This window comes from Pongo abelii, chromosome 11, assembly GCF_028885655.2.
Source record: "Pongo abelii isolate AG06213 chromosome 11, NHGRI_mPonAbe1-v2.0_pri, whole genome shotgun sequence".
NCBI classification, from domain to species: domain Eukaryota; kingdom Metazoa; phylum Chordata; class Mammalia; order Primates; family Hominidae; genus Pongo; species Pongo abelii.
The window spans coordinates 135,670,244-135,684,202 of record NC_071996.2 but is presented as its reverse complement, the minus strand read 5'-3'; the positions used below and the strand labels follow the sequence as shown (position 1 = coordinate 135,684,202).

Below are 13,959 nucleotides of genomic sequence, written 5' to 3'. Positions count from 1 at the left end.
GGTCCATAACCCCTGAAAAGAACGTACAAACTCTATAGATTTGGTAATGCGAGTCCATAGCATTATATAACTTGGTTTCTCCCTCAGAGCTATCTTTAAAGAACATGCTCTCAAAAAGGTGAAATATTCCTTTTGCAAAGGGAAAGATTGGATACAGTTATTTTTCAGTTTGCTAATCTTGGAGCCTATGCTTCAATGAAACAAAGTAATTTCTTCTGTTTGTTGTTTCTATCAATCTAGTCATGGTTTAATTTTCCTACTAATTACAATTCAATGTATTTAATGTAATTTAATGACCACCTCTTCAATTCCTATCTACCCTGTAAGAAACTGAGTATCTATCAAAACTGAATGGAATGTAAAAGTATTTGCTTCCATGGGTCAATAAATATTGCTGACTGGCTAACAACAACCATAAGGTGCAAAGCTAGGAGACAAAGGCGATACCAGAACAGACCTCCACCCCCTACTTCCCATCTCTACCACAGTCCTCTAAGATCAGAATTTCCCTTCCTCTGCTTTCACCTCACTCCGTTATGCGCTCCAATGGAAACTGCTGTCCTTCACACTCATTAAAGCCAGCAGCACTGTGACCCATTCTCTGTTTCTCATTTCCACAGCCTCCCATTAAGCCTAGGCAATCCCATGTTCAACCAAGAACTTCTCAGCCTGTAATGACCTATTCATTTTTCCTCCTCCTCCTCCACCCCTCAAAACCACCAGACTTTGCTTGATAAAATAATATAAATATGTCAATTTGCTCTAGGTCGGTTCATGTCACATATCTTCAGCTAGCCTTCAGTGTTGCCAAGAAACACTATTAAGTTCCTCACAGTAGCTGCTGTAAAACGTTCCCATTTTATTCAAGATTTACCCTTAAATATTCAAGAAGAAACCATGACAAATCTGGGAGAAAGTGACCATGCTATCTCTACGCTCAAGACATCCTGGAAAGAGAAGCTGGAACTGTAAACCCTAGACTTAGGATACCAGATTTCCCAAAGGTCTGAGAAAATATAGGCATGAATTCCACTGCAAGAGTTTCTAAAGGGAAAGATGATTTAAGAGGTTGGGAAGCTCTTAAAACTGTAAATCTGATTATGTAATTGCAGATCATTCCAGCGAAGAAGCCAATGTGGCTTTTTAATTATCCTGGACTAGAGTCTAGTACTAAATATAAAAGGTACTAAATATGTTGCAATGTGTAACAAAAAACAGTGATCCCTAAAAGCTAGCAAGGGTTCACCTGGGTTTTGATAGCATTATAGAACTAAGATTCATAAAAATGTGGGAGATGTGATGTATAGAGAGGTGAACAAGCTTCGACCGAGATCTCTCATGACAATTCTAAGAACAAGATAGAAAATAACTTTATAACAACTGGAAGTCTCCAATGTTGTAATACTCTTTGAGCTGCCCCTACATGGTGGCCCCAAGGCAGCACTAGGGTGTCAGAGAAGCAATGCTTACAGCAAAGGGGAGGCCAAGCTCTGTGTCCTACCTAAGGATCCTTCCAAAGCTACTAACATCATATATTCTATTAATGTGTGCATTCTATTCAATCTTTCTGTTAAATATCTGTGCCTTCTCAATTTGGCGTTCTCCACCTGAGTTTTTATACTTGTTGTATGCCATTGTCAAGCATGGACTTTGAAGTCATAGAACCTTAGTTCTCATCATTTTCTGTTCCAAATTACTCCTTGTGTGTTTTCTAGCTTGACTCATGGTGCAACATCTTCCTAGTCAACCTGGCTCAAGACGTTGGGGTCATCAATCCATTTCCATCTACTCATCTGACCAGCTAGCAAATGTTCACCAAGTGTCCTTGTCCTAAAGGAGCTCATGGCCAAGTAAAACAAACAAGCAATTGCAATCCAAACAGATGAGAGCTATAATAATAGTACTGACAGAAGCTATGGGAGCACCAGAAGGGAGGCCTGTGAGTCAAGGAACATTTTTTGAGTGGACAACTGAGTTGAGTTTAAAAGTTGAGTATTTCACCAAGCAAACACTAGAGAAAGGAGAAAGCCACTGTTAGGAAAGGAAGTGTAATGTGCAAAAGTTTGGAACTATGAACATACACACTCAGTTTGGGAAATGGCAAGTTTGATTTCTGATAGTGAAGACCACAGAAGGAACTGAGATGGCTCCCAGTAAATTGTGGTTAAATGCCATCAGCATCCACCCACTGCCCCTAGTCAGAGCCCTGAAAGTTCATCCAAGATTCCATCCTTCTCCCTCATGCCCTATTTCTAATTAGTCATCACATCTGGGAGAATTTACCTTCTTAATCTCCCCTGAATCTTTTCATTTCTTTTGTTTCCTCCATTGCAACCCTTTATTTCAGGTTCTCCCATCTCATCTGTCTTACTGCAATAGTGTATTATGACCTCCTGCTGCTAGGCATGTCCCTTCTCATCTATTCTTTACTCTCAGTCAGAGTGATCTTTTAGCAAAGAGGCCTCTGTCCTGTAAGAAATGATCCTGGATTTCCCCCTTCACCTACCTCCTCTAAATTCCCCCAAATTGTTTTATTCTATGGAAGAACTTAGAACATTCTGTTTTGTACTATAGGTAGAACTCAAAGAGATAAGCCATTCAAGCCATCTGTTTTATCCACGCTCTTTCCCAGAGAGTCCCACAGTGCTGCAAATTGGGTGTGAGTCGTGGATGGGACTCTGGACCCCCCACCTCTGCTTGAAACTACTGACGAGGGAAAACACCTGCCTCAAGCTAGACCAGTAAGATTTTCCACCACAGAAATTATGCATTATGATCTAGACTTTAGTACGTAACTGCCATAGGACTGGCAGTGCCATTTTGGGGCCACGTGTGCTGTTGTGCAGGCAGAAGACTACTGTGCAGAGAGAAGCAGAATAACACAGCTCATGTGCAAAAAGGGGTAAAGAAAAGATACTGTGTGGTGGCTGGGCTAGTCACAGGGGTGAAAGAGAAGCTGTGGTTCCTTTGTGGCCTTGTCAGTTCTGATTTTCTCATGAGACTTCCTCCATTTCCTGCTCTGGTTTTTAAAAGAATCACCAGCTTCTTATATTAATCTCTACTTTTATTTAAATTAGTTCAAGTGGGCTTCCACTTCTTAGAATCAAATTATCCCTATGATATATACATGCAAAAATCCTTTTGCGTTAGACTATAAGTTCCTTAAATAACGAATCCATAGCTTGTTTACCATTGTATTTCTCAGATAATATAGCATAGTACTTTACACATAGTTGGATCAAAACCTGTCTGGTGAACTAAACGTTAACTACAGAAGAGGTAAATGACTTTGAACTTGAATAATTAGAAGCAATTACATAGGCAAAGGAAGTCCAATACTTTTAAGGAGAGAGGTATAGGAGTTGGGAAGAAATTCAGAAGGAAGAAAAATCAAGCTAAACTTGATTTTTAGGGATAGTTTATGTGGAAGCTAACCATAACACTTTCGCACCCACAGCAGGTATTACCGTCACACTCCTGGTCAAAGCCTGGCAAAGATAAGGGAGGAAACCTAGGCAGTCATAGCACAGCATGTACTGATTAAGAAAAAGTGACCTCAGTTCTTAAAGATCAGTAACAGATAACCAGAACAAAATGGCAAGGCGACCACCAACATACTCAACAGCTGCAGCCCTCACCCCTCATACAACAGACGTCATTTGAGAAATTCATCAGGAAAACCTACCATGTTTTATTTCTTAAAATAAATTTTCTCTTCTTCACAAAGATTTTAAAAGGCATATTTCCATAAATGACAATTTTTATATCCTTATATTAAGAAGGTAGAGAAAAAGCATGATGTTTCCATCTAAATATGATTATCTTCATTTTTTATTTTGAAAATTACATGATTAATATGTGACTATCATTTTTAAATATTATTTCTTTAAACCCAGCAAATGTGCTTGAGGCTTCAAAGACCTGACTCCCTTTTTGTTGTATTTTACCTTCAAGAAAAGGGTTCCTGATGAAGTAATGGCTCAGCTATAAAAAAAAAAAATTAAAAAAGACCTATAAGGCCATGAAAGTAATAAGAGAAACTCATACTATGAAGATTTCCTGACTACACCCTTGAAACTTGAAAACTAAGGAAGTAGTCCAATCAAGCACACACAATGGGATACGACAGAAAGGCAGATAAAAAACAAGGCTGGATTTCCTGGTTTGATGTGAAAGTCTTCCTCTTTTACTGCCAAACAGAGTGTAGCTGCACAATCAACAGGACCAGGTGGCACAACCGTTACTGGGCCTTTTGATTTGATGGTGAGAAACTGGCAAGCTTGTAAGAAGGACTATTTAGGGCTCAAGGGGTTGACATCACTTTTGGATAATGAGTTAGGCTTAAAAATGATGACATTGCAATCACACCACTTGAGAGGAAAGAAAGAAAGTACAACTGTTCCTAAGTAGCTATGAGATCATTTAAATCACACCAATCTTCATAAAACTGAAAAAGTGGCACAGGCTAGTGTTTCTTACATATGAAACACTCTCATATATGACACACACATTTGATTTGGCTTATTTTGCTAGGCATAACAAGCTAAGTATAGAATTAACCTGATAAAAGCAGCACATTGTAGCCATCCATTCAGTGCTGACTCTCCTAACCATAGGACATTCCCAGGAGGGTACATCCTGTACAAGTTAGATGACCAACAAGCAAGTCATTAAAGTAGACTAAAAGTAAATCAACAAGCTCTTTTCTAGATTGTATACCTTTATAGTCATTTCCTGTGAAACATAAACCAGACGTCATCTATAAAAGACACTTAACAACATAGCTAAAACTTACTGCTTTTCTTTCAATATGAATACCAGTTCTAAGAAGAAAATAGGCATAGCATTTGGTCAAACAACTGGGTCCAGCAGTTTCTTCAGATGAAAATGAAGTGGCCATCCATGATGCTCCTGGACTATGTCATGTATATTTAAGTTAGATTGATTTCTGACAGCTTCCACAAAAACATGGTACCATTTTCCTTCTTACAATAGGGCAGTTTTTAATGCCATATGCAAAATCAATACCGAAAAAGAATGCCATTTAAATATACCTTCATGTTCATATTTTAAAGCAAAGCAGCCTGAGGTCTCCTGAATATGCCTAGACTTTGCATGGTTTAACACTAGCATCTGCAAGGAGAGGACTGGTTGTTTGATGCAATGAATTATCTGTGGTACACAAGTACAAATAGGACACATGACATAACTAAATAAGTAGAGGCTCAGAATGTTCATGTTTTACCCAAAAAACAAAAACAAGAATGTGACTGCCTGGTAATTCAAGGAACATACAGGCAACCAGTTGAGGTGGCAGCTAAGAGTGACTTCTGAAGAATCAGGACCAAAATACACCAGAAACCATGCTTCAATAAAGAAATAATAATTAATATACACAAAAAGTTTACCTAAAGACCACCTAAACTGAGTTCTGCCTGTGACCTGTGATTTTTCCTACCAGAGATCACCTACCCCAGGGCAAAATTGCAGTCCTCCTTCCAGTCCACAATGCGGCAGATGAACAGTGTGTTGGCATAATCTTTAGGCCGTGCCACAAAGTCCTGGGGACAGTCCTTGAGAGGCACATAAATTCTAGGCACTCGGTGGTCTGAGGGAGAAAACAGGGCGTATTTCCTAAACAGTTCGCTGTTCTTATCAGCCAAGAGTTTGAGGAAGCCAGTTGCTGCTCGAGAATGTTTTTTCTCCAAGATGTAAACCACCTAAAAACACCAAAGATATAGTCAATGTTGTTTATCTGCAGAACTGAATTACACTTGGGAGAGGTGAGCAGGTTATAATTTGATCAACTAGCAGGAACCAGCAGTTTTTCTAGATCAAAATAAGTGCCTCTCAGTGATGATCTGTGACTTAGTAATCCATATTTAAGTTGCAACAAGTATCTAGTAAGCATATATATCCAAGAAAAATTATGCAATACATGGATGAATTAAATCAAAGTGCTTTTATTACCACGACCTGTGTCTTATAAAGACATGTGGGACTCCAGCAGGGAAGTATAGCTCCAGGTATTTGTTTCACATTATATTTTTCTCACATGAACAATACTAGTATCTCACACAAACAACACGGTAGGTGCTTTTTGTAAAAGAAAAAGGGTTATTAGACATAAATTACTTCTCTTAATTATGTCTTGAATAGCTGAAAGGAGAATTATTTGATCTTCCTTCTTTCCAAGATTAAACCCAAGCTCTAATTTGACTAGATGAAGATTGAGGCCACCACTCCACCACATACACATGGGATTTCCATCAAGAGAGAAGTATTCTCTGAGAAAGTGAGTCTTCTCCCTCACCACCCCCTCCTCAACACATTCTTCCTGAAGTGCTTCCTTTCCCCACCATAGCCAGTCTGCAGGCTCATCCCTTCCTCAGAGCTGCTTGCTGACATCCCACCAGACCCCTGAACAAAGATTCAGCCTGCAGTAGAGCTGGCTGCTGCTCTTCTCCATGTCCCTGACCCCATGTGGAATCTCAGCCCGTCTGCAGGAAACCTCCAAACCAATTGAGTGCACCACACCTCTCCCCCAGTCACTCCCAGCTACTACCCCACAGGAAAGTACCTTAGGGCACCCGTCTTCTCATGCAAGCTCCGTCCCAAAACATGCTCTACTTTCTTCCTTTTAACTCTTCCTTCTTCCCTGAAAAACAGCTATTTTAAACAAACTGCTGTGCCCTCTTTCAAGAAGGCTGTGGGACCCCCACCCCCCGCTCCCTTGCATGTAACTATCTGTCCTAAGGACTGCCTTCCCCAGCCCATTTAGGAAGAGGATGCTCCTTTTCCCACATACAGCCTCTGAAATGGGTGTCTGTGTTTTCCCATGCTGCACTGCCATGCCCAGACCTTTACTCTTCCAGCCTCATGCATGTATGTGCACCCTCTTCTGGTTCAGGTGGTCCCCCTCTTATTATTATCATCTCCTGGCCTCCTGGTTACTCTGTGAAACCTGGCTTACAGTCTGGCCCTCCCACTTCCATCCAGGTGAGTAACTTAGTCAACATCCTGTCCTCACCGTTCCCCTATCCCTTCAACGCCAGCAACCTTCACTTCTATTTGATTTCAGCAACTCGTCCTCAAGGCCACACCTCAGCATCATCTGGAACTATTCCAACTCCAACACCTCCTCTCCGACGAATCCACCACACAGCTCGCTTGTTCTCCAGTGCTGCACTCCACAGGCTTTTTCACCACATCAAGACTTCTAGCACCTTTAACCCTTGCCTGTTCTCCAAGTCTGTTATCTACGTCTAAGCCTCGAACCCTTTCCTCCCTTCCCAGAGCCACCGTGTGTGTGTGTGTGTGTGTACACACAATACCAATACCACACGCACACTTTTTTTTTTTTTTCTTGGAGACAGTCTTGCTCTGTCACCCAGGCTGAAGTGCAGTGGTGTGATCTTGGCTCACTGCAACCTCTGCCTCCCAGGTTCAAGCAATCCTCCTGCCTTAGCCTCCTGAGTTTCTGGGACCCACAGGCGTGTGTCACCAGTCACCACGCCTGGCTAATTTTTGTTTATTTAGTAGAGACAGGGTTTCACTATGTTGTCCAGGCTGGTCTCAAACTCCTGATCTTAAGAGATCTACCCGCCTCAGCCTCCCAAAGTGCTGGGATTATGGGCGTGAGCCACTGCATCCAGCCTTGAACCACCATATTCTATCACCTCAAGTCCTCTTACCCAAGCTGTCAAATGCCTTATCTTCTGGTCCTTCCACTAACCCCACCCTAAAAACCCTCAGTCCTGGAACATTTCAGCCACCAGTATTCTCTAACCTTAAACGCAAGGTATAGAGTTGATCAGAAAAGAAATTACAATTGTACAGATGGACAGCATTATGCATTGTTATACAACTTTTGCTAGAACCTTAAATTCTCTGAAGATATATTTTTACCTGTCCCCATTCTGCACAATTTCTCCTTTCATCTTCACTCTCTTGATCCTCTCCTAGGGCTCCAGTTGTCTGAATGTTCAATCTTTTTGTTGTCCCTCAACTCCCTAAGGCTCTGTTCAATTTTTTTCAGTCTATACTTTCTTTGTTCAGATTGGGTAAATTCTACTGATCTGTCCTCAAGTTCACTGATTCTCTGCTGTGTCATCTCTACTACTGAGCCTATCCAATAATGTTTTTACTTCTGTTATTGTACTTTTCAGGACTATAATTCCCATTTGGTCCTTTTTATAATTTTTTTTTTTTTTTTTTTTTTTTTTGAGACAGTCTTGCTCTGTTACCCAGGCTAGAATACAGTGGCACGATTTCGGCTCACTGCAACCTCCGCCTCCTGGGTTCAAGCAATTCTCCTGTCTCAGCCTCCCCAGTAGCTGGGATTACAGGAACGTGCCACCACGCCCAGCTAATTTTTGTATTTTTTTAGTAGAGACAGGGTTTTACCATGTTGGCCAGGCTGGTCTTGAACTCCTGACCTCAGGTGATCCACCCACCTTGGCCTCCCAAAGTGCTGGGATTACAGGAGTGAGCTACCGTGCCCCGCCTTTTTATAATTTCTAAATCTTTGCTGAGATTTTCTATTTTCTCAAAGGTTTCAAGAAAGTTTTTAATTGCTTATTAAAGCACTTTTATAATGGCTATTTTTAAATCATTGTTGGGTAACTGCAAGAGCTCAGTGTTGGCATCAGATGATTGTCTTCTCATTCATGTTGTGCTCTTCCTGGTTCTTGATATGATTGGTGGTTTCCAATTGTATCCTGGACCTTTTGGTTATCATGTTAAGACACTCTGGGTCTCATTTAAATCTTTTATTTTAGAAGGCAGTCATACACCCTGTTGAGGTTTAACATGCAGGTCCTGACCTACTTTTGTGGGCTGTAGTTTCAATGACAATTTCCTTGGAAAACAGTCTTTGCAGTGCTATCTTGGTATGTTTGGTTTATATGGTATCACTGGGGCTCCCGCTGGTCTCTACTCGTACTGCCTATGTGGGTGGCAAGAAATTCCCCAAGCCAGGCTACATGGTCTAAGTACGGAATGGGGATCTCCAGCCTGCAAGGACAAAGAGGCTTCCCATTTTGGGTTTCTTGTTGTGGCAGGATCTCCTTTACTGGTGCTACCGGGCTGCCCAGTGTTTCTGAGTGGAAGAGGGAAGTCTCTGGCCCACAAGGATAAAGAGGCTTCCTGGACCACACACCCATTATGACCAGATCTCCCTTGCTAATGCCACTCAGCTGCTTGGTGTCTCTGGGTGAAGAAGCAAAGTTCTCTTGCCTGTGAGAACACAGGGGCTTCCCATACTTGACTGCATGTTGTGGCCAGATCCCCTTTCCTGGTGTTTTCTGGGGAGATGTCCAGCGTCTCTGAATGTTCAGTGCCTCTGGGTAGACGAGAGTCTCAGACTCACAGAAACAAAGAGGTTTTCTGGGCTGGGCCACTTCTAGAATCCTTCTTGTTGGAGCCACTCAGATACCTGATGTCTCTTGGTGGGAAAGAAGCTGCAGGTCCAGGGAGGAAGGAAAGCCCTTCTCTTAACCACTTACGGTCATTAGGGCTCTTTACAGGTGCTGTGGATGTTGCTGGAGGGATTTCCGTTAGATCTGGGTGAGAATTAGTCTAGCTGGGCCACCCTCTATTGCTAGGTTGGCATTCAGAAACACTGGGCCTGGGCCACCTTCTGTTGTTGCTGTTGTTGGTGGGGGGTTGTGAGGTCCCTGCTGTTATGTTGTTTCTCTAGTACTGACGTAACTAGTTTGCCTTCCTCTTTTCAACTTTCAGAATTGTCCTTTGGTTGCCTCTTGTTTTTTCCAGGGTTTACAGTTATCCTCAGTGGGAGGAGCAAAAAAAATAGGTCTATGCCATCTTGTCTGAACTGGAAATTCTTGTTTCTTGTTTTAATGTTTGACAACATGGAAGTGTATAAAGTAGGCTGGCATTACTACATTACTTGCAATTCATATAATGTTAATTGTCATGGAAATTACTCTACCATAGCATAAGTTTCGCAGGCAAGTGCTGTTTGCCTTGTAATTTTTGGTTGAATCCATTAAAAACATTATCCAAAAGAAAGGGAGATAGGGAGAAGGGAGAAGGGAGAGGGAAAACATGTTTGGAGGGCAGTAGCAAATCAAAGAACACAGGTTCCAGAGCTGCCTCTACTCAGTTCTGACTACAGTCATTTAGAAATTTGGCCCAGTGTTACCAAATGTTTTGTTTTGACAAGAGAAGCCAAAAGTCTAATTTTTAATGTGAACACCCCCACCCCTGCCCACCGACGACTCTTTTTTTTTTTTTTTTTTTTGCTGAAAGCCATGAAGTCAAAATTTTTAAATACTGCACAGGTCAAACAAAATAGGTCTGTGAGCCAGATCCATCCCCAGGCTTTCCATTCATTCAAATCTCCCACACTTAGCATGCTGCCTGGAGCACAGTTAGTACTCAAATATACAGAGTATAATTTAGAAATTCCTCATGTCAGTATGCAAGAGCAATACTCTATTAACCAACTTGCTGGGTAGAGTAAGCACACTGCATTCCCATATGAAACACACTGATGGATGCTTCTGAAACATAAAGTCTCATGACATTATGCCACTTTATACTTTGCCCTTCACCATTTCTGCCACTATGAGCTATCTGCACAGCTAGAAGTCAGCTGTGTTTGGTCGAGCATGTTGGCTCACACCTGTAATCCCAGCACTTTGGGAGGCCGAGGCGGGCAGATCACGAGGTCAGGAGTTCGAGACCAGCCTGGCGAAACCCCATTTCTACTAAAAATACAAAAAAATTAGCCAGGCATGGTGGTACACGCCTGTAATCCCAGCTACTCAGGAGGCTGAGGCAGAAGAATCGCTTGAATCAGGGAGGCAGAGGCTGCAGTGAGCCAAGATCGTGCCATTGCACTCCAGCCTGGGCAACAACAGTGAAACTCTATCTCAAAAAAAAAAAAAAAAAAAAAGAAGTCTGCTGTTTCATCCCACATCTGAAAATGACACTAGCTTATATAATTAAAGAATACAAGTGAACTGTACAAAATGGTGAAATAGGAATATAAAAACAATTGTTTCTATAACTAAATTGAATACTTTGGAAAAACTAAAAAAAGACATTAAAATTATTTTTAAATTAGGTATGGGCATGGTAACAACAAAAAAAAATTGGAGCAAAAACTGTACAAATCTGAAGAGAGTCTACATTCATACTGCTTCTCCACTGTCTAAATTCTCACTCCACTCACTCCACCAAAACTGGAAGTGATAAATGCTGCATTACAAGTGTGGTTTAAGCAAGAAAGATAACACAGAACTCCAATCAACATACCCACACTCAAAGAAAAGGCCTTGACCTCTTATCCAAAGGCAGGAAGATGGATTCGTATTTATATGTTTAAAGTTTTTTTTTAATTCACTTTTTATGATTCTCTGCTCTAACTTTTCTGATTAAATGACCAAATACAGTCCTGACTGAATCACATGAGATCTTCAACAAGTAGCTCAGGTGAAAGCCATTTGGACATGTGGAGAAAATCTGTAGGCAATGACCTTTGCTGATCTTTGCAGAGATTTCTCCGGTAAAGCTCTTGTGTCTTGTGAAATGCAGGTGGTCTCATCTTTTGTAACCGGTGCATCACCATCCTCTCTTCCTACATTAAAAAGACAAATAAAGAGAGAAGAGGAGTCATCAACCAGATGCATATCAATTAGTGGGATTTTAAAATTCAATCTAGAAAGATGCTTGGATACCAGTTACCCCAAACTACTCACTTTACAGAAGAACCCCAGGCCCCCAGTGGACCTGTCACATACCAGTATTATACTCAGGCTGAGCACTCAGCCTCAGCAGACCACATTTTATCTACTTAACATTATTCACATACTATCATAAATATCATACAAGCGGAGAGCATCAAACTATGTTGAATTAAACTAAATAGCTGTGTCGAAATTCCAAAAAACTAGATGTTAAATGCTGCCCCAGCCCAAAATGAAGAATAGATAGGTTAATTTATTATGCACATCTGCTGAAATAAAACAAAATCATAATAAATGTTAACTTTTAAAAGTACTTTGGTACCAGCCATAACAAACAAAATGGTGGAAAATAGATTATATTTATTAAATAAATAAATTAAAAAACCCAACCCTGATTTTCCTGGCTTTTTCTTAGTGACATTATATAAAGAGTAAAGTACTTAAAGTCTTTTAATGTTTAATTTCCTTTCTTAAAAAACTTACAAAATGCACATTCACCCAAGAAACTGAAACCACATCTCCTGAGGAAAGAGGCAGTTAGGCTCTCTACCAGAAGTATTAAAAACACTCATGAACAAAAGCAGCAAATTACACACTTCTAAACATTTAAAATTTTGAATCTTTACTTGTTACGTTAGATTTCCCCACAAAATTTTCTTATCCAACTATGTTAGGGATTCTGGATTCTAGGGGTCACAACCAATTTACATGGGAGCCTCTCCAGAGAGCTAAGAGAAACTTGCACTTATCATCATTTAGATGTTGCCAAGGCCAAAATAAATAAATCAATCCTTTTCAGGACTGGCTGCCTTTTAGCAAAAACTCAGCTTAAAGCCAACTTTTACCATTCTGGGCGTACTCTGGAAACACTGACATGATCTGACCTACCGGGGTTTAAGAATGATCAACTGTTTGCTTTTCCATCTATGCTGAAATCTACCTACTGAAGTGCCCCCTGAATGCAGAATCCTCATTGTTTTCCAAAAAGTAAAAGCAAACATAAACTTTCCTATTATAGATTGCCCTGTCTATCAGTGAAAGAGGACAGCAGCAAGGTTCATCTTTTCTTTTAAACCCATAATTCAGGATTCCAAAATCATCAAATGCTTTTAGAACATTTTTTATAATTGTAGAGAGAAAAAAAACCACACAAGTTGTTGATCTGTTTGTTCCATAACATACCTCACCAATGTGCTCTGCAGAACAAAGTAACTGAGGAAAAAAATCAAAGTGTGGAATTACCATGAATAAGTATCCTCTACTTAGATATTTGACAACTAGTTTGGTCTCAAATGCTAGCAATCAAGACATCGCAGTGAGAGGACTGGGTTTCCAAGGCAGCCTAAATCCTGGGCAAACAGCTTTCTGTGATGATCACTGATGGCTCCATCTTCAAATGACTGTTACCTCAGATTCCATCCCAACAACAGCAAGTCGGCTGTTCAAAATGTTATACCAAATTACATCTTAAGAGAGAGGGCAAGCCATAGAAGTGGGCCCAATCATGATTTTCTATCAGACCTGAACATGACCTTTTCAGGTTCTATATTCAGAAGGATATCCTGGAAGAAACGAGGCTTTGTTCAGGCAAAGTTACATTCTAATAAATTAAACCAAGGTTTAAAGTCTTACAGGTGAGAATCATAGATAAGAGTCAATGGATATAAAGAAACACAATGCCAGGTTGAAAAGGTGAATCACCTTAATACATTTCCAACAACCATGTCTTGCCACACTGAATAGTAAAGTTGTCGGCTGGTCTGGGGTGGCTCATGCCTGAAATCCCAGTGCTTTGGGAGGCCAAGGCAGAAGGATCACTAGAGCCTTGGAGTTCAAGACCAGCCTGGGCAACATGGCGAAACTCTGTCTCTACTAAAAATATAAAATTTAGTTGGGCATGGCAGTGCTCGCCTATAGTCCCAGCTACTAAGGAGGCTGAGGTGGGAAGATACCTGAGCCTGGGAACTCAAGGCTGCAGTGAGCCAAGATTGCACCATTGCACTCCAGCCTGCAAGAACCTGTCTCTCCAAAAAAAAAAAAATTAGCAAAGTTGTCAATTTAATGAGACTCTACTACATTGTTTAATCACAAGATCACTTATTATTCATTTATTCCATGTGTATTTATTGAACACATTAACACACTGAAGACCCAGTGTTAAAAGAAATATAATCCCAGCCCTACAGACTAATGTGGGAATATTATATAAATAATCACTCAATAAATATAAAATTATAGGGTGGGC

The 13,959-nt window shown here is 40.7% G+C and overlaps 1 protein-coding gene across 2 annotated transcripts in view; it reads right to left on the bottom strand.

The window, feature by feature from the left end:
- Window positions 1-13,959, bottom strand: part of DIS3L2 (DIS3 like 3'-5' exoribonuclease 2) — a 375,419-nt gene that overhangs the window by 185,391 nt on the left and 176,069 nt on the right. For both annotated transcript variants that reach the window (XM_063713123.1, XM_024243284.3), the window contains exons 7-8: window positions 11,505-11,605; window positions 5,473-5,720 (exon numbers count right to left, since the gene is read on the bottom strand). In XM_063713123.1, the coding sequence (XP_063569193.1) occupies window positions 5,473-5,720; window positions 11,505-11,605 (349 nt within the window). The remainder of the gene's footprint in view (window positions 1-5,472; window positions 5,721-11,504; window positions 11,606-13,959) is intronic.